This window comes from Buceros rhinoceros, unplaced genomic scaffold, assembly GCF_000710305.1.
Source record: "Buceros rhinoceros silvestris isolate BGI_N320 unplaced genomic scaffold, ASM71030v1 scaffold3189, whole genome shotgun sequence".
NCBI lineage: Eukaryota > Metazoa > Chordata > Aves > Bucerotiformes > Bucerotidae > Buceros > Buceros rhinoceros.
Genome location: NW_010433121.1, coordinates 5,263 through 32,574, shown reverse-complemented (window position 1 = coordinate 32,574; position 27,312 = coordinate 5,263). Strand labels below are relative to the sequence as shown.

The 27,312-nt window shown below is 35.9% G+C and overlaps 1 protein-coding gene across 3 annotated transcripts in view; it reads right to left on the bottom strand.

The window, feature by feature from the left end:
- The window catches only part of NR2C1 (nuclear receptor subfamily 2, group C, member 1), a 36,504-nt gene extending 17,130 nt beyond the window's left edge, over positions 1-19,374 (bottom strand). Inside the window, exons 1-6 of one of the 3 annotated variants that reach the window (XM_010143989.1) lie at positions 19,185-19,372; positions 16,132-16,207; positions 11,449-11,556; positions 6,341-6,571; positions 2,883-2,964; positions 724-903 (exon numbers count right to left, since the gene is read on the bottom strand). In XM_010143989.1, coding sequence (XP_010142291.1) covers positions 724-903; positions 2,883-2,964; positions 6,341-6,571; positions 11,449-11,556; positions 16,132-16,185 — 655 coding nt within the window. In that variant the 5' untranslated portion in view covers positions 16,186-16,207; positions 19,185-19,372. Of the gene's footprint in view, positions 1-723; positions 904-2,882; positions 2,965-6,340; positions 6,572-11,448; positions 11,557-16,131; positions 16,208-19,184 lie in introns of those variants that run through there. The other 2 variants (XM_010143991.1, XM_010143990.1) reach the window with 2 other exon arrangements.
- Between the last annotated feature and the right edge of the window lie 7,938 nt (positions 19,375-27,312).

The window sequence follows — 27,312 nt, the reverse complement described above, 5'->3', positions numbered from 1 at the left end:
GAGAGAAGCAGGGCTGTAAGAAGAGGAATGTCCACAAATGTTCAAGAGGGTCAGCAAAACAGAGCTGGATGGCAGCAAGCAGAGCACAAGACTAATACTGTCCATATAGCACCAGCGTGGCACTATTGGGGCTGAAGAATTCATGTATTGTTTGATTTTCTGCATATTTAGTATTCTGATACTGCTATGGTACTCCAGTATCACTACTTCCAATATATGGAAGAATATAATATAGAAGAAACTTGGAATCTGCAGGAATTGGTAAGGACTGAACTCTAGATCACCATGGATCTCTGCCTTGGGAATAAATGATCTCTGCAGAGCTTTGACAAAAGTGAACAACAATTGCCAGTTATCTCAGTTGTGGAAAAAGTGACAAGATTCAAAATGTTCAGTAGCTTAATTTATGCATAGAAAAACTGAACTGCATATGTAATAACATAAAATGGAGACACGCTTGACATTTGCCACCTAAGAATAACCGTTTATTCACTTTTACCACATGCAGTGCACTTACTAAGTTTGTCAAGCAATATGTAGGCTTGAAAACATTTCAGACTTCTGATACACCAAAGTTGTACAATTCTTTAAAGGAAAAAGATACAGTGATTTAAAAATATCAAATCAAGATATCAATTTGTATTAATACAAAAGTATATCTTTTTGTAGCACACACTTTAACACAGCTGGCAGCTAAAATAATTTACATTTATTCAGACTTACAGTCTTGTTTCATCCCAAACGCAATGCATCTCTGCAGCCTACAGTACTGACATCGATTCCGGTGGTGTTTGTTAATGACACAGTCTCTTGATCCTCGGCACGAATAAACTAAATTCTTCCGTATACTCCTTTTAAAGAATCCTTTGCATCCCTCACAAGTTACTGCTCCGTAGTGACGCCCTGGATACAGAACAACATAAATCATGACATTAATTTTACACTGTAATATAATTTTGTAGAGCTTACAGTTACTAAACACAAAGTATTTGCTCTTTTACCCAGAAAAAGAACAATTTTTTCCCCCCATGGGTTACAGATCTTAAAATATAGAACTATAAAACAACATAAAAAAAGCAAGTGAATAATTTTACTAGTTCAAAGCACTTAAACAGGGCCGATTTTACAAATAGCTTACTAAATCACTGCTAAATCTGCTGGCAGCAGTCTTAATAAAAGCTAAGAAAACAGGTTAGCAAGAACATAGAAGAAACTCTTCTGATTTATGGATTCTTTAGCAATTTTTTTTATATGTCCCTACAAGTCAAGCTGCATTACTAGTCACTACAAATTCAGCTGTCAAATTTGTATGCATTAATTCTAATGGATCCATGGAAGGTGCAAACATGGCATTTGACAGCAGTAGGCCATCACTTTAAAGCTTTACTTTCACCTTTCGTTTTCGTAACAAGGTAACAGCATATCCTTAGTTCTTTCAGTGAAACTTCAGTAAAAGAATAATTTAAAATAGCTAAATAACTTTTTAAAAAATCAGTTCTTCTGTAAATTTTCTAATATATAATACTAACAAAAATTTCTAGGATATACTGTTGAAAAAAAGCCAAGTTTAAAAATTATTTTTTCAGGAGTAAATTGTTTTGATTCTGCTATAGCACAAAATGTAAGTATTACTAAAAAGTACTGGTTTTGATTAAGACAATTGGCAATTCTAACAATTTTATTTCTGTGATCCTAAAGAAAAAAATAATTCTACAACTGAAGATCACTGACTGACAAACACTCAAAATACATACTGCAGAGGGACTGAGGCTGCTCTTTGAACTAAGCAGGGCACATTACAGAAACAAATTCCAAATACAAATTTAAAGGAAAAAATACTTTTAGATTCTTTCTGGAGGGCCATCACAGACTTCACTGACAAACCGTATTTTTCAATGGAGCAACCATTTCCCTACTTAGACTAATTTTAGCTAAATAAATAAAGAGCAAAGTTAAATGCCTCATCTCTCTTATGATCCATTATCTTATGTAACAAAAGAAAATGCAAAGAAATAGGAGCTTTCAGCTAAACCATGCTGACAAACAACCCCTGTAGTTCTCTTTCTCTATCTCCCACTTTATTTTGTAAATCAAAAAGAAAAGATAGCCTCTCAGTAATTCCAGCTCTGACAGATCTGGAACACCTGATGGCAGGTGCACATGCAAAGGGAATGCAGGAGACAAGAGTTTTCCAGTGCACTGCTCCCACTATATATCCTTCCAGTCTCTTAATTTCATTACACAAAACTTAGCACATTCAACATTTTTCTCTTCTTACCTTAACACTCTACTTTGGCAATATATGAATATACCGTTGTTAAGCTTATTTTTACTGGTATTATAATGCATTTTTAGAATTTTAATAATGGTTCTTCAAATAACCAGCTGTCCTGCATAAATCTCAGATCAACGATTTTTTCATATACTTGCAAAGCCTTCCTTGCCTACTGCTTTCACATTTAAAATAATGAACAGGTTGCTCACATATTTTAGGAGAACCTGTCAACAATAACAAAGTTCAGCACATGACCTTAATTTTAAAGAAAAAAAAAATCTCTCAACATTGTTGCTTCAGTAATTTTATCAGCCAGATTTTTATAATAGAAAACAACATATGTCAGCCTAAGAAAAAAAGACAAAAATTACCTGGTAGAAAATGTTAAATTTATGATGTAAAACAACAATAAATCCCACCCATGGACACCAGAGTACCATTTAGTGTAATCCTCCACTGAAAGACTTGTGTTTCCTTTCTGTTTGCATGTGTGTGTATGTGTGTGTATATATATATGCATGTAAACTGTTATATAGCTTCAGAAGGATTTTAAACTGCTTTTATAAAGCACCTTTAAAAAAAAAAAAAGAAGGAAAAAAGTAAATACCTGATGCCTTGTCTCCACATACAACACACAGATCAAACACTTTATTTAGGCCCTGTTCATTGGGGGAGTTGTCTGTTAAAATCTGGAAAAAAGTGTGAAAGAATTTAATTTTTCTTCTTCTTACCATCAGAAAGATAAGAATATATCTCATGCTTGTGGTTTTTCTCTAAGATATGGGACCAAATCTACACAGTGTAAGGTTTTTTTTACTACATTTTACAGTCTTCATAGACACAAAGGAGCTACCTGTCATGCCACTATGCTCCTTTTCAGGATGGAACAAAAGTTTCACTTGTAAAACTTCTGAAAAGAATTCAAGATTTATCTAAATACTACTTCTGCAAAATGGACTGACATTTTGAAAAACATTTAGCATTTGCATACTCTTACCTTTTTGTTCTATTTTGTATTTATATCCTAATCACTTCTTGATAGTACAAAAGAGACTGAGGCGTTAAATGAGACAAAAAAAATCCCTTGTAAAGGCCACTATATCTACACTCAGGTTTATTAACTCCTTTTTTTTAATAACACATAAATGGTGGATCAACAGAAAATGTATTCTGGATACTACTGTTAACTATCAAGTGGTATATATAGTTTGGCTTTCCGTAAGAGTTTGACATTATTACAGTAGTCATGTCTCGTCTCTTTCTTTTATTTCTGGTACCTGTAAAGCTTCATTAAGCTTTGCAATATTTGAAACCCAGCACTACAGGGTAGGCGCTACAGCCTTCCATCTGAACTTTAAAAACTCTATCCCAATGTGACAGAGCAAAAATTTGATTTAAAAAAGGAACACACTTATCACGAGTAAAAACCAAACATCATCTTGACAATTATGTAATGCAGAAAAAAAATTATTCTTCCCATGAAAAGTAGATTATAGTAGAAGTTTTAAGAGTTTCTAACTTCTACTGTATCTTAATGGGAAGTCAGACTCTCTCATTCTTGCTTTGCATATTCTTTGAATAGGACCTCTGATATAAAGAAAGATAACTTACTGAAATAGAAAATACCCTATCTTCTATAGAGAAAATGACAAAGTAACTTTTTTTAGAAAGTCTGAAAGATAGCATGGTATGGGATATATATGGATATATATGGGAATGTTTACCAAGCATACTTCTTTCTAGTTAGCCTTCGTTAACAGTACTGTCTCAGAGACCGATCTCTTAAGTTTTCTTCTAATATAACATCTTTTAATGCAAAATAATATTGATGAGTTAAATCATCAATAAGGAATCTTTCATTCCTTTCTAATTTCCATTATTGACATTATGTGCTTTCATATCACTGTATATCACATACATAAACAAATTCTAAGTCCTTCCATAAATAAGACCTACATTGAAATGGGAAGTTCCATATAAGGAAGGACTACACAGTTGGGCCCACGAGGAGATAAAAATCCCAGACCTGGAGAACTCATCAACTGACGCTGAACATGAAGATTAAAAATTGATTAAGAAGAGCCACTGAAGGTAAGATAGGTGATGGGAGAAAGAGCCTTGCTAAATGAGTCAATGTAAAGATAAGACGCAATTAAGGAGAGTTTTTTTGCAGAGGAAATGCATGGGGATTTTCAAGTGAAGGCCATCTTACTGCATGGACAGAAGAACAAGAAAAATGTGAAATGCAGATGAAAAGACTGTTTAGGGAAGAAAATACGAAAGATTCCAGAGAGGATGTAGCTGAACAAATGAGAGGTACTCTATACTTCATGAACTTTCAGTGGAAAAAAGAAATCTCTACCCATACATATTAGCTGACAACAGAACAATCTAACTAAAGTGACAGAATACTCTGTTGCCTCTCAAACTAACCTATTTTGCCTAAACTGTGCAATCAGAACTAGAGCTTTAAATTTTTTGTCCAAAATTCTATTCCTGGATTTTGCCTTTTAAACAAGCATGGCACACATCTCTAAAGCTGTCTCTGAAATGGATTACTTCAAATCATACCCCACTGGTTACAAAGTGTATGATACCACTATAAATGCTTAAATGCCTGTCAATAGGATTGGCTTTTTCTACTACTCCTCAATTCAGAGCAATCAAATTCTTTGGAGCAAGGACCTTGGATGTCCATTTGCAAAGATCTATGAGTTTCCAAAAAAACCCCTATGTATTACGTAATAGAGACATGTTTCAAGTTTACACAACATGTGGGTAGCGAATCAAGAGTAGTGGACTAGCTCCCAGAAGAGCACAAACTAAAAGAGATCAGAGGTCTTCAGCTGGGATTACTTGAAAGAGTATTTAATAGCTGTTTCTTATAGTGCAAGGGACACCTAATTAAATACTCGTCTAAGAAGATCACATCAACTAGAGTATTCTTTGCACAACATACAATTATACTATAAGCTGTTACACAGTCCAAAGCATATCTGGTCTATATAAATAACAAAAACGGGTTTTGTCATCAAATATGATGGTCTTGCTGCCATCTCCAAATCAGGAAGTTGCTTTAAATCATCTGCTAATGGAAGTGAAAGGATATGCTCAAGAAGGATTATTATTTACTTGTCCAGTTTTTAATATTTTTCCTTAAGCAATTGTTTCTGGCCATTGTTGTGTAAGAAACTGCACTGTATCTTACTGTATGGACTGTAGCTATCCTAACGTTGCCTGGCCCATCACACTGATGTATTTTAACAGCAGCATAAATGTACTTGGGTAAACAATATCCAATAACTAGGCTTTAGCTGGACTGCAGTAATCGCCTACTTCATGCTGAAGGAGTTCACATCTCTTAAGTCTTCTGTGCATGTTCCTCACATCAGTGCCATCCCATCCTTGCCGAGTGGGGATATGGGGCAGAAAGCTTGGAAGCTGGAGGGTGAGGGCTAAGGAAGCGGCACATACCATATGCGTGACAGTGAAGTGTACTGGGGACCAGTTTAGGGAGTTACAACCCTGACTAGTTGCAGTCTCACATTGGTAAATCCAAAATCTTTAGTGTAATTTTCTCATCCCCACTGAGTAATGTACTTCCCTACTAAACAGTCTCTCTGAGAAACTACTCTGGAGTATAATTTGCACAGTAACTACTTAACAGTAGTTACAACAGCGTATGAAAACACGCAGAAGGAGATGTTAAGTGATAAAGACAATGGAGAAAAGATTATGTTCCTCAACAATACATGAAAACAGATGGAGAGTGAATGAAGCAGAAATAAAGGAGGACTGTCGGTATGGCAAGAGCTGGAAATGATAATATTCTTTCTAATGTCATGATCCAGGGCATAAATTATAAAAGCAATAAATTTATTAAAAAAAAGAAAAGAATGAATTTATTCGTAATTTCTAAGTATCCATGCAGAGTCCCAGTGTAAGGAAAACCATACCATTTAAAAAACCCTCAAAAAAGGAGAACCCGGAAAGACATAATTGGAAATAAAACATCTCTTCTTATCCCATTTGAACCAAAATTATGAAGTAAAGTGGATTATCTACCTGGATGTGTTGTGCAGATATATCAGGGGATGCAAAAAACAGTTGGTTGACACCTGCAGCATCTGGAGTTGCTAGGATAACTTTTCCTGGAGTAGAATCTTGTCTGGCAAGGATCACCTTGCTTGGGGTAGAGCCATCATGATTTGTTAAGATGAACTGCTTGCCTGCTGAGCTCTGATCAAGTGCTGTAACAATCTGAATCTTCTGGCCCGTCTGCTGATCTGTGACAATCTAATAATACATTTATCTCAAATTGTTACGGTAATTTCAGTTCACCTTTCCAGCCCAATCTGGGCTCTTAAAGAAAACGGGAATTTTGCCTTTGACATTTGTGAAGAAGGACGTTTTCTCCTCTGTCACACGAGAGTGAAGTAAACTCAGGCAAAACCTTGGATTTTCACCGTATTTGAAGCATATTTCAATCAAGGGTGTTTCAAGTCAAGACCTGAGTTTCATACTCAGGTTTTACAATTGGCCCATGCTTTTACAACGCTGCTGAAACCCTTGACAATTCCACCATCCAGAATTCAAGGTATGTCCATAGCTCAGCCCTAGGACTTGTCAGGTTATGTGAATCTCAGCTCTTGAATTCACTGCATACCACCCGAAGTGCTTAACACCTCCCAGACTTGGCTGCTTAACAAAAAACTTTTAAAAACACAGTTCCAAGTGAAAAAAGTAAACATCAAACAGCAAGAAAAGCACTAATCTTGTTGCACCTGTACATGTATTTTAGGCTTCACTGGGGGGGGGGAGGGCTTTTTTTTTTACTTATATATTCCTAAATAAATGAAACGAAACAGAATCTCTCCCTGCCATTTTCTTCTTCTTTTTAAAGGAAAAGCTCGTTTTCATGTTTCATTTAGAAATCAAGAACAGACCCACAGATTTTTTTTTTTTCATTTTATCCCTATTTTCAAGGGAATTTTAGCAGAACTTTATTAAAAAATCCTCCACTAAACTCCATTTTTCACCAACTTTGTCAGAAAATTATAATCCTCAGATAAAATAATCAAGATTCCATGTATCTTCTATTATAAATCTCACTTTTACTAACTTCCTGCCTTTCTCCAACAAAATACCTGTATGGAAAACTGCCTGGTTTATTCTGGAGACTAAGAAGGATCATCCGACGACGACTGTTTCCTGCAAATTATTTTTGAAATACAGATCAACAAAATAGCTCCTATTAATTTTTTTTTAACCTATAACCAAACATTTCTCACCAAACATTTATATATGCCCTAACATTTATATGGTCTTTATTACTGATGAAATTAATTATTTCATGGTCCTAAATGCTTTGTTTGGTCTAAGATTTATCCTAACTAATTTAATGTAATTAAGGCAACAGTATTAATTATATTTTCTAGGTGGAGAACAAGGGCACACAGTAACTGAATGGGGCATAATTTCACACGAGTCTTTATCAACTTTGCTACTGCATCTTCACAACTAGCTTATTACATTCTCTAAATGTTTAATATACTTAAAAGTGCTTCTCCTGTGTATAGCTCATGTTTTAAAAAGATAAGCAGCAAGAGATATAAACTGAGTATCTAATTTCAGCAGTTATAAATCAATATTGTCACTTTCAAATACTCAGAAATTATGAGTTTCGAAATAAACAAAATGAACGTGTTTCTTTCAAGTGGCCTTTTGATATTAACATTTTAATGGATCAAATTTAAATTTTTTTCTCTGCAAAATTCAACTGCAAGCTTATTTAAGAGTCCACATAAGATGATAAAATTCCATTCACTGAAGATATAAGAATGTAAATTATCATGAGATTTGGGGTGTAGGGTGGGAAGATTAAGCAAAACTCCTGCCATAGTTATCAACATGATTAAACAGGGTTTTCCATTCAGTTTTCTCAGATATCCACATGTCCAGGACCACAAATAACTACAGCAGTCCCTTATTTCTCCTTTCAATGCCTTTATGTTGGATCTGTATTCTTTAGAAAGAAAACCTCCTTGCTCTTTTAATTCCCTTCTTTGCTTAACTTTCTCCTTCTACTCAGTTGTTTTTCATTTGGAACTTTCATTTCTCCAGAGTAATTTCTGGCTATTTTTAAAGTAGCCAATGTACCCTTCTGCTTCTCTCCAAACACATCTCCTTTACTGGGATTAAGAGAAAACTAGTGCATGTTATCCTCATCAGGGTGCATACATACATAAAACCAAACACAGAATATTGTGCTGTTTCTTCAATCTCCAGACCTGCTCTTTAGATTTTATCTAAAATCCATTTCCCTATCCAAACTTAAAAGTGCAACTTTGTGTACATGAAAAAAGGCATAATTTGATCTAGTTATGTTTATAAAAAGTACAGTGTAAAACTAAAAAACGCAGCATGTCCGAAACAGTGAAGATACAAATTTTAACAGAAGTTTAAATTATTTTTTGGATATATATGCTAAATTACCCTTTTTTCCTGTATTTTTCATATTCAGTCTAGCTCCCTAATTTAAAAAAGTATATATTTGTAGATAAATATGGCAGGACAGTAGGCAGAAGAACCATTGCTACTTTACACAATTCACTTGACCTCCTATTTAACAAATAGTGTCTCAATTCTTCAAATTCTAGGCCGATGCCAATGTAGTTTTCCCTACCTGATATAGCAGGCATGTTACATTAATATCCATACAAAGCTATTTAATCTGCACAAATGGCTTCTGCAGCGGTCAAGCATTTGACAACTGACAGGCATAAGAGAAAGAGGTTTAAACAGTCTGTCTGCAGCTGACTTCTTATGACCATATACCTGCAAAAACTCCACCTAAATTGCAATGGGACTCTGAAAAGTGGAGCAGTTCACCTAATTATAACAACCTGCAGTACCTAAATGTTGAGATAAGAGAAACAAATAATCAGTAGGAAAAAGAAAACCACTTATCATGTCAAGGAAATCCACCAGTGACAACCCATTATGTTTCTTAATAATCTGAAACTTAATATTGCTGAAGGGATAATGTTATAAAACAGGAATGTATTAATTCAGGATTGTCTACCTAAAAAGAATATGCTTCCCCCTCATACACCTTCATTTAAGCACCCTGATGATAATGGAGGATAGTATTTTCCTTTATTGTTTTTAAGCCTTGTCCGCTCACAAGTTTTGACTTGCATTCGAACATCATTTCAATAAATTAAATACCTCAATAATTCTGTGTTCCTATTTTAGAAAAAAAAAAAGTATCTAAACACAGAGGGCTAATCCCCCTGTTCATAAACAGAGCCAGTTTCAATCAGAAATGTCTATGACATTTCACTTTTATCCTAGAGAAATGTCAGCATTCCCTAAAATGATGTACTAATGAAACATACTTTAAAGAAGGAGGATTTTGTAGTTCAAGATTTCAGATAATTGTTATGTGCATTTAATAACAATAAAGTACAGGAAAAAATATTGAAAGGATTGAAAATGTAAACTCAAAATGAACCAATTTAAGATTTATTTTCAACATTGCACTGAGATGTCTTTGTTCCTACAAACTACTTTACTTTCACATGAATTCCGCTTTGACGAAAGTTTCATTACTAATTTCTATCTCATATCAAATTTATTATTATTGATATTGATCACGTTTGTATATGCCTGTTGCAGGAAGAATGATCGACTGAGTGTTGTTTCACGCACATCCAGAAACAACCACCACTGAAAAGCACCTAACATCCATTTTGAAGCAAGAATCAAGAAAAAAAAGAGAAGGGACAACACAGCTGGGTTAGAAGCAAGTGATCTTCCAGCTACATGAGACAATGAAAAACTATAGAAAGGTCCCTGTCCCTAGAAATGCAATTCTTCTACGTTCATAGTATTTGCAGTAACTACAGTGCCTAACCAGAGGTAGTTCTCCCCTCACAAAAACGCTGACACAGAAGTGTTAGAAGTCTGCCACTGACTTTGAACTGTCCTGCTCTTCAAAAATAAAGGCTCATGGGTTTATATGTCATTGTCCCAAATTCAGATCCTGATGCTGAAATTACATTAAATGGCTACACACTACAGTGACATTATAGCATACAGGTATTGATAACAAAAACAGAGGATAAAGACATAGTGGTTAACTGATTAACGTGAATTAGTTAATAAAAGGTACAACTCTACGTAAAGCATAGAGAAGGAGTGGAGGTAGCTGCAAGAATACATATCTGCCTGATAGATAAGACTGGTACCATGACTAGAGCACAGGTAGGGGGTGATAAAACAAAACAAAAGATCATTTATAGGCCTGGTTGTGAAGAGGCTTAGAAAGTAGAACAAAGCTTGAATGCAATGCACCAGAACAGGAAAAAAGAGTGGCAAATATTGAAGAGTGAACCCAGTAAAATATAAAGCAAGAAGATTATACTAGCAGCTGGCTCGCTTAAATGAGAGTGGTTTTGTATGCAACAACATATATCTGAGAATATTTTTAAAAATTTATTCTGCAGTTGGTATTTTTCTCTAGGATGAAATTTTAAAACAAAACATTTGCAAGGACTCGCACTGACTTTTAAGGGATAAAATAGAAAATTTTATTCCCCAAATCCTCCTAATCTCCATACATACACATCTATGTTGTTGATTTAACTACCCACATTGCTAAGAACTTCACACCCTCCCTTGAACTGGAGATTATTCCTGAGTAGGCAATAAAGTAGCATACCAGGACATGTAATATTGGCTGGGACAACAAAAAGCCAGTATCATTCTCAGACGTTAGGTTACCTTGCATTTTTCATGACTTGTATCAATGGTACAGTGTAGTATTTCCCTCCCTCACTGCTCCAAAATGCAGAAATGTTCCAACAATCACCAAATCTAAAAATTATTCAGCTTTTAAAGAGCAATGCCATTACTGGGAAAAGTCTTCTTCTGTTCAGTGGTTACAATTTTTTGTAAATTTAAAAATTCTTAGAAGAAAAAAAGATTAAAGAGGTGATGTATTGGAATGGTGTTTTATTCCTGTTTATATAGAAATGGTTTCTGCCACCCAGGGCTGAATATTTACATTCAAGCAAATAATATGATGCAAATAAAAAAGAACCATATGTGAAAACTGGCAGAAATAAATAGTTTGTCTCTGCTTTTAAAATATATCAGATGAAACATACCTGTATACGTTGTGGTAAAGACAGGCCTGAATCTGCAGGGACAATCTGTATTCGTTGTGCTGTCCCATCCATTAGTGTTTGTGTAACAGCTTCCTGGGAATGGGTAACCTATAAAGAAGGAACAAATGTTTCACCAATGTGTAATTTCTCTGCACAAGGCTCCAGAAAGTCTGACACTCTCATTGTATAAGGAATGCAAATGCTTGTAATCTCATTTTTTTTGTTAGAAAATACTGTGTTTCCATTTTGAAATACATTCCAATCCGAAACTTTGAAACACATTAATTAAAACAATTAATTGATGACAAGTCCACCAAAGTTAACCAGACTGAATATTTATTACTGTTGATGTTCATGAGACACACAACCTTTCACTATAGCTGTGCTACATTTACACTGAAGTATTTTTACCTTAATGGCTTAAAGTGACAAAAGAATTCCTGGCCTGGAAACGCAGCAACTGACCTTTTCTGATCTGTTTTTCTGTTAAAGCGGCAAAACCAGAACAACAGACTGCTACAGTGGAGAACTATCAAGAAAGTTAAGATAGAATTAATGAAATGCAGGAAATTGGCAAGCAGTGTATCTTAAAACAATTTAAATCTCTCTTGTGAATGCTCTCAGACACAATTTGTGCAAATGCTTTAATGATTATTCCTTCAAAAATTCTTCATATGCTATAGCCAAAGGTATACAGGGGAAGGCATTATTCATTACATTACCTGGCATAAAAGTTAAGTACAGCTGCTATTTACAGAGGCTTCATCAGAAAGGCCGGACTTCTTGTAGTATAAAGGAAGTTTGTCTTCACAGAGTTTACAAATTCTTTCAAACTAAAATTTTTGTCTTAAATTCCTGCATAATTCCTGGAAATTTCTGCAGTTCAAAAAACTCCGGAACATCCTGCAATTCTGTATTAATAATAATTCTCACTATTTACACCATTATAAACATGTTCCTCATCAACTGTCATCTGTATCCACCTCCACTACTCAAGAATTAATGTAGAGAATATATATCTATATAACAGTAAAGGTACTGTTTCATAACAGGTTGAAGCTTTTTTGTTCCTCCTGGATCAGCTTCGTGAATTTGCAACCCAGCACCAAGTAAACGCCAGAACAATGCAAGAACATGAAGCTAGTGGTGAGCATGAGAAGGGGAAGGAGTGGTGGGTAAGACTTCCCCTTATAGCAGAAATGCAAGTTCCCATAAGCCTAAACTGATTTTGAAATTTTACCTGAAAAGGCATTATTTTTGGTATCAGACTCAGTTCTTATAATCTACTTGTTCCTATCCCTCCAGCTTGGTAGGTAAAACTAGTTGGTTAGTCATTCAGTGATCTGTAACAGGACACAGACGCAGGTTAAAAAGGAGCCCAGCAAACAGACAAAAGCTATTCTTAGCATAGACCAAACCTTCAATCCAGATTTCTACAATGCTCAGCAGCACATGGCATCAGAGAGTGGGATTAAGCTTCTCAGGGGATTGCTTAAACTGCCAGCAGCATCAAAAGAAATGCTTGTCAAACTACTGCTCAAGCCATTTTCAAACACTGCTTTCTAAAAATACTAGATTTTTCATGACTGTGAATACTTTCCATATTTAAACAGTTCATCCACTTCTTTGCTTAAGGTAAAGGACAAAGAAGAATTCATTATACAGCAACATTTAGAGTTTGTAAGAGATACTTTCCAGCACTAGAATTCTGCATCAATCTTTCAAATGATATGCATACATGATGGTTTACAGGTACTTGCAGTGTTATGTGAATTTATCTCTGCTTCACAAAACAAGCTACGTATTCCAGGACTGTTTTACGATTGCTCCCTTAAAAATGTCACAGTCTTCATGTTGTGTAAGATAAAACTGCTCTTCAACCCTACAAAATGTCACCTTGACAGTTTTACATCTGTACAGAATACAAGTTTTCTTAATTGCCATTAAAAAATTCTGTTAAGAATAACCACAATATTTGTTAACATTATAGTGTGTATGCATATGATGGACTGTGTTTCAACAAATACATAGCTTTCCACTGGTCTGATAAATGCACGCGTCCCCGGAGGTCGGCGCTCGTCAGCATGTATTAGCTCTAGAATTACCACAGTTATCCAAGGAGTACCTGGCAGGACTGTGAGAAAAAATCCCACCCTATACTAAAGTGTACGCAGCCACAGGCTAAAGAAAGAAGACTGCTGTGGACTCGTGACAGACAACTTCCCTACATGAATCAGTGTGATCTTGATGTAGAAATATGAATTATCCAACACTCAGCAAAAGAAGATTAGCAGTTCGCAGAATTCGAGAAAAAAAAAAACCATTGTGCAATGCTCCATACAGGCAAGGCTATACATTTTTTTTTTTAAATACAATTTGCTTTCATGCAAAAAAGCCCTGAACTAACAAACCCATGTTTGTGAACATCATCATAAAATCACTTGTGATAATTTTGTGTTTTAAAATGCTTCATGAACAAGAATTTGTATGATAAACAAATTAAAAAACTATGTCACAGAACACTTCTGACCGTTATTTCAATGAAACAGAGGAGCACTTTCCATTCTACTCAGAATAAAAACACCTGTCTTTCTGTGTTCTAATCATGTAAATTTTTCTTGTAAATTCAATTGAAACTATTTTAACCTTCAGGACAATTACAAATGCTAACAAAAATACTGCTGAAGTTTCCTAGACCTTATACTATGGTTTTCAATGCTTACACTGAATAGGAACACCACCAAGCAATTACAGCTGGTAGGTCACAGCTAGGTAGGAATGCAACACATTATATAAAAGCCCCTGTAAAACCACTTTACTCACTGACTCCACCCTTCAGGCAGTGCCCTCATGCATGGCACGCACCTTTGACAGTAAATTTTGGCATAGGGTGTCCCACCTTGCATTGCCCTAAGTGATGCTTTTCAGTCCTTCTAACCAAAGACCAGGTTGGGCTGCACCTTGTACCAGGGTAAGGGGACTGACCCCAGCTGCAAGAAAGAATACCTTCCTCCACTATCCTGTAATTTTTTTTCCAGTTTTGTCCACCCCACAGTAACACAGAGAGCTTACATAAGCAGGACTAGCATAGCGTGAGAATAAGTGAGGATTGGGGAATGCTTAAGCCGCACTGTTGCCAAATAAAATGTGATGGTCTCAGGCTCGGTAAAACCTTGCTGAAGGACAAATCCAAATCTACACCGCTGACAGAATAATATCCATGAAAACTGTAAGGCTGCAGTTTCACCACTGACAGGAAGAGCCAACAGCTCTCTGCAGTGTCACACCTCCACTCCCTCCATCTTCTCCTCTGCCTTCCTTTGACTACCAGCCATCTCCTTTACACTGAGATACTCTAAGCCCCTGATACTCATCAGAGCTTTCTCAGACCCCACTCAGTTCATTAATCCAGCAGAAAACCTGCCACTTTTTTTGGATGGATTATCCTGCTGTTGGTGTTGAAATTAAATAAGGTAAGAAACAGAAAAAGGAACTTCCCTCTCCCATGGCACTGAGATACTAGGTCAGCTCAGTGTCTTATGGAATTGCATTATGAAATTGAGAAACAACCCTTAGAGAGACTAAACACCATCATCACACCATCCTCTCTTCTGAGTGGAACATGAACTTCAGTTAGCTTTGACTAGCCTCCATTTTCAAAAGAAAACAAACAAACAAATAAATAAAAACAGCCCAGGAAACACAGCCCTATTTAGACCTCCACAAGGAATTACATTACCAAAACAAATACACTAGACACACCATTCCCATCTCTAGAGATAAGTGAAAGAAAACACCACACATCACATAGATCAGTTATGTCCTTTGAGATAGCCTTAGCAACACTTAGATGCTACAATAAAAGCTGTCAGAATTTATAGTTAACCATCCCACACTCCCTTCAAGCTTTCCATTTGAAATGAAGAATGAGAGGATCTAAAATGACGTAAAAAGTCTATGCCTAGACAAGAAAGCAAGTGTGCATATTTCAAGCTAAAAAATACCATTTATTTAAAATAAATAAGTTCCTGCTTCTATCTAATTTAAAGTTATGCTAATTTCAAATAGACTATGCCACGATGAAACTTTCTAGGTAAGTATGTGTAGTCCTATCCACACTCCCAAACTATCTGTGCATTTCTGAAAGTCCTCTGGCTGCAGCATACAGATTCTGCACGTTACAGAAAATGAAAAAATGAAATCTTCCTTTTGACTTACACCAAACACCAACAAATATTTTATAGCGAAGAGCATGGCAAACCTTTACTAGCAAACCCAAAAATGACAACTGAAGCAATTGATTAATTGTAAAGTAAAAGCTATGTACCGGCAACTCTCTTGACTGTAAATTTTGTAACTGAAAGTGAACAAAGTAATTATACAACCAGATGGCTCTCTGAAGAAAACTACAGACCCAAAAAGCACAGCTGAACAGCTAGTCACTTACTGGAAACACTGCTAGATTTTCCTTAGCTTCATTTCTGTGGGGCAAACTTTGGCAAAGCCGACTTTGCAGCATAACTTTAAAACAGACATAGTAAGTTCTTCTAGACTTCCATGGGAGAGTCTCCAGAAGCTTTGGGTGTACTGAAAATTATTTTCTCTTCTGATTTTGGTGTTTACATATCAGTCTGTACTTTTTACTGTTCAATGTCTCTTAAAAAGGACTCAAAATTTATGTACCTCTCCCATTTGCTGTTCAATAATTTGATGGGCCAGTTCCTCTATGGTTGCCATGATCTTTAATCACCAGAATTTCCTGTCAAAGAAAGGAAAGAAGATGCTTAACATCTATAGCTTCAAAAGTAAAAATATGTTGGGGAAAATATAATTCAGGTAAGTAAAGTACGTTCATAGTTGTCTGAAGGTGACATCTCTGCAGAACTTTAAATTTGATTGCACTATAGAAGTAACAATTCATTTTATGTTTGTAAACTTCTGTATCTTTTTACTCAAATAACTCACATAGAAACTTGCTGGTTTTCCTCCTCTGTTTTCTCAAACAGTATAATAGTATATTATATTGTTTCCCAAACAATGTAATAAAATCTCTGTGAGAATAGAAGTGTGTTATTGACCACAACATCAGCAGGGACATAATTAACATTGCCAGTTTTGCTGATGCAAATCAAGGGAGGAAATCTAACTTCTTCAGACCTCAAACTGGTTTTGTTTAGTATTATCAGGATGGCTTGAAGGTCAATTTTGTATTTAAAAAAAAGATGCTGTTTTGTTATCAATACTTCAGTTGCAGCATAAGAAATCCAAATCTTCCTAAGAAAAATTTTGTAGGATTTGACACTACTACAGTAACACAGTATAAAGTATTCAGATATATGTCTTGTTTCTTTGGGTATCAGTCACTGGGCAGTACTTAAAAAGAACATATACAAATTATGAAGCATCATAAACAATTTTCCTGACAAAAGCTGTATTAAAAACACTGTAATAAATGTCTTATATGAACAAAGACAGCACTCGTACACTAAAGAATTTGCCTATGTACTAAATTAGCTTTGTTTCAAATATACAACGTACTCAAGTTATACAGCCTCCTCACTGCACTGCGTACACAGTTATAAAGATGTTTAATATCAACACACGTATTCCTGTATTAATGTAAGAATAAATGGTGTCAGTATACACGGTATAAAAGATGGACTGACTGATTTAATAAGCAGGAATAGTGCTGCGTAAGCATACAAAAAGTTAGAACGCTAATGGAAGTAGTTACATATGTAGAAAAAACGTATATATAGCTAATTAGTTTTCACTCTAACTTTGCTAGAACTGCTAGGAACTATCTCCTACCCCACTGGTCTCTAAACATTCCCAATCAACTATGCAAAGAAAAACATCAACTCATTTTCAAGCTCCTTATGCTCTTATCATTGGAAAAAGATCTTTTTTGATTAGGGCAAGAACTGCAGGCCTTGGAAGTGTGCACAGAGGTATACGAAACTCAGATGATGTGTGGAAGGGAAGGCTGTAGAAATACTTGGGCACTGTAGACCATTCTTAATCACCCACCAGCACACTGCATCGTTAGTTAAATTAAGACAAAAGATGACAGGCATAAAGCATCTGAAAGTGAAGATTAGGTTGAAAAGCATTGTCTCCTGGGACGATCTTAAAAATGGCAGGAGCCCTGCAGAAGCACTCTGTTAACCCACCAGCGCAGGCAGTGAGCGGCAGCACAATCACTATTCAAAAAGCACTCTGAAGTCAGCCACTGTATTCTACCAGTTGTTTTCTTCTTTTAAATAAAATACTTACTAGCAACAGAATATTGCATTCTTTACACATGCAATGCCCAAAATTAGTACTACTTCAAAAAAGAAAGTCTAAAAAGAAAAGCTTAACATCTTAAGAGCAAATTAGAGAACTATACAGTAAGGCAGACAGACTTTTGGGTAAGACTTTTTGGAAAGAAGTATTTCAGAAGAAGACCTTACTGCTTGGTGACAATCTGACATACCAGAAATATGATGTATATGATAATATTTTGCAAAAAATTAAGAGTAAACTCAGTAAAATGCTGAAATTTCAGTCTGGTCTCAGAGCTGATCCTGCTTTGAATGGTGTTCTGAACTACAGCCCTCCTGATGTCCCTTCCCACCTAGAAGGAATGTTCTACAACTCAAAAATGCACTATTTTCTTTGCTACTATAACAACAAGAGTTGTTGACAATTACAAAAAATCCCCAATACTCTGAGAGCAGTTTGACTGCCTTCATATTGGTCTACTGTGCAGGTATTTTTAAGCACGCAGCAAACAACTAAAGTTCTACTTCGCTAAAGAGCTATGTAAAAGAAAGCTTATTTCGGGCAGTTTAAAACAATTTTATGGAAAATACATGTTTCCTTATGTCAACGTTTTGAGACAACAATATCATTTATTCTGCAGTCACTGTCTCTAGCATTTTCTATATCATTTTCCCAAATCAAACAAGACTACATCAATATCACTTTCCCATCAGTAACGCCAGGTCTATAATATCCCCCATAACAAAGTATGATTATGACCTTCTCAATTTTAATCATATTTACCAAGAGACCTTACTGCTACTTTAACTTCATTTTATGCTTTTCTAAAACTTCTAGTGTTTCAGCCTGCAGAATTAGCATGATCCAACAAAAATAGTGAATACTTATTCTTAATGCTATAGCTGTGTCACACCAACTCAGCAGCACGTGGAAATGAACAATACAGTACAGAGAAAAGAAAACCTTAATTACTGTTCATCTAGTAAAAGCTTGCAATAAAATACTGAACTGGCACAGGAGGAAAAATCTGGAAAATAACTTTTACAGAAATTTGACACAGACATGAAGAATTAAAAAAATTATTTTTTATCCCATCTATGGCACTGCAAAATAATAATTAAAGATTCTCTTTAATGTTCTCTGTCATACAATTACTTTAAATTAACGTGTCAACACATGAATATTTTTGCCACAAACTTGGTAAATGAAAGATGGAGACATCTGATTTCTCCACGCCTCCATGAGTATTTTGTCTACTATCTCAACAAGGAAGAAGGTATTTCCTTTTTAATGCTGCAGACTCATTATTATCTTATTCAAAACCATTCTGTCACCAAAAGGGCTAACCCTAACCTGTCTCTTGGCCTGTTTCCAGTCTCTCTCCCCGGTGCCAGCACTGGTGCATTAGCCAGCAAATTTTGTCCATGTTAGTTCTCAGCCTAGGGAATCACTTTCACTTGCTGTATTACCATGCAAACACTATAGCTGTACCAGAGGTGGAGGGGAACTGTAGATTACACCTTTCCACAGCATCAGAAATGTACATAATCTTAAGCCATCTGAAGTTTCCCATACTTTCCCACAGCTCTGTAAATTGTTGCGAGATGAGCCTTGGAGCTTAGACAAATTTATTTTTGGATCTTACAGATGAACCTGGTGAAGAAACAAGAAACAGAGGATGAAAAAGGCAGCATACAGCCACAGGACAAAACAGGCAACACATGATGATGAAGTGGCCTACCAGAGACTTCTGGTCCATAAGCTAAAGTGCTGTACAATTAAGAGAATGACAGGGATCTATTTTCTTGTCTCACCCCTATTTCTAGGAAGGTTGTTATTTTCTAATTATGATAACCTTAATAGGGAAGGCTACTTTTAAAAACAACACAAGGAAAGCACTGCAGTTATAAAAGCTGCATACACGTGAGCTTATTTATAGCTAAGCCTTGTATTCTCTAGCAGAAATACTTCTCTGCATAGACAGTTCAACCTCTTACATTTCAGTTCTCCAGTTAACAGATACTGACTTTTTCAAGTCCCAACAGAGAACTAAACAGTGTCTCACCTTTGAGATGTTGGACACTGTACTCTTTGCCATACTGCCAAATCCTCACTAACAGCATGGGGAAAGTTTGTACTGGTTCTGGCAGAATTCTGTATTGGTGCTAAAAACTATCTGTAACAAGATCTCTCTCCTGTGAGTGCAACAAATGGCTAAGAGAGAGCTGGTATTTTCCCATTACTAATTCAGGAGATTATTAATTCAGTGTTATAATACAGAGCTAATAAAATATTGAAAACACTCAGCTCCCTCAAATCCAGAATTGACCACAGGCATCCTTTATTCTTGCTGTTAGAAGCTATGTAAGTATACTCTGCTTTACTCTGAAGAGCAGTGGAAGAGGGTCTCTAAAAGAGATTCCCTGTCTGAATGTATTATGTTCGCAAGAATCCTAAATCTGAGCTGAGAAAAAAGCAGGAATGAATCTGGAACAGAATAGTGTTACTCAACCACAACCTCCAAGATGTACTCAAGTTGTGGCAATATGGTCTAAATTCCCCCAAAATAAGCAAAATCAAAGGAAACCCAAAGAGCAGTGGTAAAATGCTCTGATGAGCTGTTTAGAATCAAACTGCTTTGAAGGTGATGATTGTTAAATAAAAACCTAACGAAATTAGGTTTTTTTCAAAGTGGACTTTGAAAGCCTGATAGATTAATATTCCCTAAACCAGTAATGCTCCATATCGTTCCCCTGTCAGAAGAATTTTGCTGGTCAAGAAGCTTTTATTTGAAATCTTATTCTCAGAACCAAGAAAGAGAAATGTGTATTCACAAAAACTTTCAAACTCAGCTATTTCTGGACTTGAAGAATGCCATCTCTCCATTCAAAGCACCTTCAAGGAGGTTTTTCTAAACAACTATAATCTTTTAGAGAAGGACTTGTAAATGACACAGCTCTCAGGGGAAAAAAAAAAAAATCCCCCAGAAAAGAGTAACAAACACTTAAGTGTCCATCACTGACACACTGTCTATCATAGTCAAAACCACATTAGGACAGCTTTTAAGAATGTTTCCCTGTACACCTGAGAGTGCATCTTAGAATAATTTTTTTTCCTATCTACAAGTAGTTAACAGTAAAATTTAAAGAAATAATAGGGAAACTCATCTTTGAACTCCATCAATTCTTGATCACAGTCATGAATTCACCAGCTATGATCCTGAAGTATGAATCCTACACATCCCAAACTGGTTGAGATAGAGAAACCTCAAACCAAAATCTTTTCAATCGCTCATCCAACCATTTCATACTGCTAGCTAGATCATCCCACAGCTCACAGGCATGCTTCTGCAGTGTTGTCTTGGTAGGAAACGAAAAGATCGGCCCTGAGAATCAAGAGGTTTGCCATCAAGTGTAACCAGGAATTACTTTGAACCTGCTAGTTAGCTCTCCTAAACCAGATGAGACTGACTTCACAGCTAAGAAGTTTTAGTAAAACAAGTTAGCCTAAAATCTTAAAGCCTAAAAACTCAGCCCATGGATGCAGAACTTGCTGTCAAAGATAGACAAATCATCTGAGCATGGGCACACATACAGCACACTCACTTGAATAAGAGTCTGCAACTACTGTGGTCATACCACAATAAAGAGTTGCTATGTAAAATTGAAAGAACATTTTTAATAGTTTACATAGACTATTAATATGTTGTTTCTTTAGCTCAGACTATTATTTAAATAAAAACATTAATACCGTCAGTATTCTTCTTGCTACAACTGTATTACTGGTAGCATTGGAAAACTTCTGGAGAGAAGCTAGTAGAGATACAGTATACACTAGCTCTTGATAACTTAGAAGTTAGCCCTTAAAAACCATGTTGGTAATCAATAAAAATATTGAGCAAACCACCTCTGACATGCAGTTATTATAACCTATATGCAGAAATCCATTGCCTAGAAAAATATTACAATGAAAGTACTGTAATAGCATAAAGTGTGTATGTGCATGTGTATACGTATATATATATAAATTATTTCTGGGGCTTAAATAGGATAATTGAAGTGACAGAATTTGTTAGTATACCTTTACACTAATAAAATTAGCTAGGTTCTTTCCTATATATAATTCATATCGGTACCAACTGACAACTGCTACATTATGAAAGAGCTATGAAAGCAGTTTTTTAAATTAGTGTTTACAACAATAATTGATGCATTGCAACAGTATACTCAGTTTTTCTGCATTTTCATGCATGCAGTAGAACTTGGCAATTTAAGGCCCCTTTTGACGTGACATTAATCATCCTATTGGATTATTTTTAGGAAACCTATCACTTGAACAAAAGGCAGGGGTATTAGCTCTTCACATATCTGTGCCGAAGTTTTGTCCCTCAAAGCCATCACTAGACAGTAACAATAATATAAATAAATAGTTGAGTTTTTCAGTTTTAAGCATCACCCTTCTGGTAAAGCTTTACTGATTTATTTCACTGCAAATTCAGGTTTTGAACTTGTGATTACAAGCTTTGGAGGATATACTGCAGAGCTGTGAAGTTCCTGAGTTATAAATACTGATAAAACCATTTACAGAGAAGTTGTGAAACTTGAATTGCTCTGACTCACAAATTGTTATGTTTAAAAGCTCAGAGTTAAGTTAGAAACAGTCCTGTTAGAGGCATAAAATGTACTAGTGCATTTACACTGTTGCAACACTGCATTTTTAAACTCCTGTAGTGAAACAAACCTGTAAACAAAATTAAACTAAGACCGTTTAAAATGGATAAATGCCAATATATTCCTCTGGTGATTTTATTTTTTAACACAGTGACTTCTTAAGACTGTTGTACATCAGGCCTGATCTGTGAAGTTATAATGACACAACCTTATCCTGGCTTCACCTCAGCAGGTGAAACTTCTTTGTGTGCAAAAGAACAATGGGCAAATTAATACTCCTTAAGTCCCATCATGGCTTTTCCTAAGGAGTAAAGCACTGATTCAAATTCAGCAGCTGACCACTCTGAAACACTGGTCAGACTTTTAACAGTGCTTATAAACAGAGGCAGCATAGCCTGGAATGCCCTACTGAATCTCACTGTCTTCCTTGAAGTGTACATGAGGATGAGCTAGTTCTGAACTGGTTGCTGAATCACCACAGTAGTGCATTATTCTGAAGTTTGTCTTTACCATACGTGTTAGAACGCCATGCAGTAAAGAGTACTGCTCAGCAACCGGTTCTACAGCACCTTGGATATCTCTGTATTATAGGTGGGCTGACAGCTAAGAGTGCTGACAGGAGTTGCGCTGAGGTCCTTAATCACATATCAGAGCTCTTAAAAGAAAAGAATGTAATATTAATTTTGGCCAGCGGAGCTGGAATTTCCGTGGACTTTTAAGACAAAACCATGAATGATTAGTGCCTCTGACACTTGCAAATGTCATACTCAATTACAGCCTAAAATAAAGGCTAATGAAAATCAGGTTCCTCTCTCATTTACCTGCTATGTCCTAAGTGAGGCTAGAGGCTGTGGTTCATGTGGCTGCACAACGAACACATCCTTTGCAACTAGCATGACTTTTAATTACAATGAAAAAGTAATACAATTATGCTTCCTATCGCTTTTCTATAGTGTGAAATTAAAGAGTATTATTGAGAAGAATTTACAGATTATTTACATGATGCTTTGTATTTTAACACTTGCAATTTCAACTTGCATGAACGTTCAGCATGTTCTTTTGTGTGCTGCTGCTTTAACTCAGTGATCTCTAAACACCAGGGCACTTATTGACAAATCCAGTATTTGTAACAATGGCACTCTGTACTCAAACATCTTAAACCACAACTTTGCTCTGAAGAGCATGTATACTGGTGAAAAAACCCTCCACCTTCAATGTTTAAATGATAAACTTTAGGCAGCATTTCATGCCACAGCTCAACTGCTGTAATGGCTAGCTGAAACAGGCATTTCTATCCCGTTCCCCATTTTTACTTTGTTATTTCAGCTCTTCTTGTGCTGGCATTGGTATTCACACAATGCTCTGAAGAGTCAGTTCAAAAACTGAAGCAGCAGAAACCTTTCTTATTTGTAGAGTCAGGGCATAGTTTTGAAGGCTGTCTGAACAGAATTAAAGCTCATCCTGGGGAGAAGGTCCTGCTCACCCTCACCAAGCTGTGGTAGTGTTGACCACCAATTTGACTCACTAAAAGGACAGAAATCTAACCTAGCAGAAATGCACCAAACATCTGCTAGATAAGCACACTGAACTCATTTACTTTGCAGTCACTTTCATACCATCGCAGACAAAAGGGAGAACACACTGTTAGAAGTCAAGGGAGGGAGAAAGAAAAGGATGATTAAGGAGGAGGCAAACCTGCCTTTCCATGGTTGTTGTTGGGGAGTTGATAATTCAGTTCAACTGCACAGTGAAACTGTATCCTTAGTTTTCAGCCCATCCAGCTATCTGACATGGCTCACTGTGGAGTCAGACAGGCTCCACTCTCAGTTGTGCAAAGCAGAAAGGCTGCCTCTTTGAGCAGGATCTGCCTCTTAGGCTGTACATCTTGACACTGGAGATGGGGGGTGCAGTGGGTCAGGGCACATCAAGAAGAACTGGCTATCAACTAACTCTACGCTCACTGTGAGAGAAATGTAAAGTTTTGTTGTTCACCTTGTGCTTACCTAAGGTATCTATGTTAGACTTTGCATCAGATATGCTTAATCGCTCTTCAGAGTTCCCTGTAAAAAATTGGGGGAAAATATGCTGTAGCTGTTTTTTTCTTCTATTATGTAAACTTACAAATTTAGCACATTGTTCCATGTTTTAGAAAGCTTCTTTTCCTGAGTTACTTCAGCCAGCATTCTCAAAGGCTGAATTGTTTCACATGAAATTGTAAATGGGAAATATTCCTTAAACACTTCAGAACAAACCTTTATTTCAGAGTAAAGATTTAAATTATCACCACAGTCTTGAGTTTTGATCGTCAATAACTAGAAGTAATCTTTGAGATGTTCTCATCTCATTTCCAAAATGCTTCTTTTTTATTCACACTTGCCCAAATCATGCCACACACCTTGAAAGCACACATAAGAGGCAACATAAGAGATATGGTTTTTATTATTAGTATAGCAAAGTAGTAGACTGAGTCAAACAATTGATGGTTTCTTCCTTAAGAATACTTTTTTCTCCTTTCAAAGGGAATGGGACAAATCAAGATAAACCAAACTCTACCTGTATGCTAGTTAAAGCCTGCTAACCACATTTGCATTTCCTTTCTAAAGTTATCTAAAACAGTGAAAGAATAAGAGCTGGAATTGTACAAGAGACCAGAGAACACAAGAAAAAACCTGCACGTACTTTTAGGATCATCTTTATAATGTCCCACAATTAAAAGAACTGTAATAATATTACAGTTATATTATTACTCGAAGAGGTGAAAGTAGAGCTAAGGCTCCTGCCAATATATCAAGCACTAAATTGTTTGCAAACATTACTCTATTAAATTCTATCTCATTTGTATCTCACTTTGAATACTCTTGCAAAATTTATTTTCTTCAGACACTTTTTTAATCAGTAAGACTAGAGTTGCTTATAGCAATTATTGCTTAATTGCTCTACTGGTTTCCCTTCTTCATATATGAGTTAAGATTCTTGTAATTACTTTTACCATGAAGGTGTTGAAAAACGAAGTGATAAGAAATGCTTTGTCCCATGACCATTTACCTAATGATACTATTCACTGCTTAAGCTCTTCTACAACTTTTTGCAGATCGGCCATTATGATTGCAGACAGTCTTTCTAAAGCTCTACAAAACAAATACATAACCTTGCTTCCTCTTACAGATGTGCTGCTGACAACAGTGTCAAACCTGACAACTTTTAGACTGTCAACATTACTAGATCACTGCCTCTCTAACTGTCCAATATAATCTACTTTTGTATCCTTGTATTCCCTCAGTCTGTCATGATCTGCTTGTGTATCTCCTCATTAGCAGTAAATTTCTGGGGCCAGAGAAAAATAATTTTCTTAGAAGATACCCAACACAGTAAGGCTTCTCTTCTGTTGCTCTAGATAGAGAGTAACATAAATATTAGCATCTGTATTTTTACTGATAAGGCCTGCTTTACAAGAAGAAACACTGAATTTGATTTGGAAGTTATTTATTGAGTCCTTGACAGTATTACTTACCACACAATTAAATAAAAACCTAAAAATTAAGCTCTTTCAATAACCTTTGAAAAAGAAACTAACTCATGGAGAGACAGAATTCTATATACCAATCTCTCTTCAAAACCTCAACCCCCCCAACCTGATTTATTCGAAGCAGCATCTCAGAGTACGCATTCTGACAAAAGGCATGCATTAGACTTTCTCTGTATTACTTACAATGCATCTTCTGCATATCTTTTCAATCATCAGACTCACAGAATGAGATTCTGTTGCATTTCATTTATGTGAATCCTATGTACATCTTGTTAGTTTATGCCCCTAGTAAATGAATCAGTGATCTTTCTTGGCAGGAGGACTCAATTATTTTTAAATACATCACAGCTTTAGCCCAAATTTGTTGGTGTTGAATCTGGCATCACTGCAATGGTTTTCCATTCCTACTTTAGATAAGCATTCCATGAGCCACTGCGTCAGTGAAAAACTCTCATTAGCTTGCACTAATTCAATCACTCCTCCCTCCATTTTTATGTGCTGGAGTCTTCCCAATGTTTTAGTCAAAATAGCTTAGAAAAGACTTAATTTTAAACTGTTTTTGGCTTACTTCAACTGAAATAGGTCAGGAAACATTCCCATGAGAACAGCCAGCAGATTTGAGGGTTGGTAATCAGAAGCACTAACTTTTCCACTACTACAGTTATACCCAGAAGACATTAATGTTTAACTCACACCCTCCTCTGGGGACAAAAATTATACAACTTAATTGTCCTAGTAGGGAATTCCTATTAATAGTATTTCAAAATATTTTACCAGTGTATACTGGTATAATAGGACTTTAAAAGCAGTAGCAGGAAGAACATTTCTTTATGTTTGGACTCTCCATTTGATATAAAAGGTGACAACTCTTCTAATACATTGCACTGTTGGTAGAACTGGCCTACTATCAAGTACCTTGATTCTGATTTAACATCCTTTAAATGAGTAAGAACAAACTGCATCACTATGAAGGTACAACATGAGAAAGTTCTGTCCACCCCAGAGATCTTCAGCTTACTTTTAGAAAAATATAACCCTGGCTAGTGTAGTTTTACTGGTACAAAAATGATGCCTGTAAACTTTTGAGTAGTTTAACTCACCCTGCAGGCACTGTCAAACCAGTCTGGCTCTGTATGTATGGAATGCAGAATGATTCTGATAATGACTATGTATATACACAGAATGTGTGTTACTACACGGGTCATTTCTAGATTAAAACCTGTAGAAGATGAGATGCACATTTAAACTAATAAAAAGTTACATAAGAACTTTCTCAATACCTTTGAGTTAGAGGTACATTAACTAGTCATGACCGCAAATGTAACTGTGAACTTCACTTCCTGTTCCTGTATCACAGTAAAGACAAATTTAGGAAGATCATATGACCTTTCAGGAAAGCTT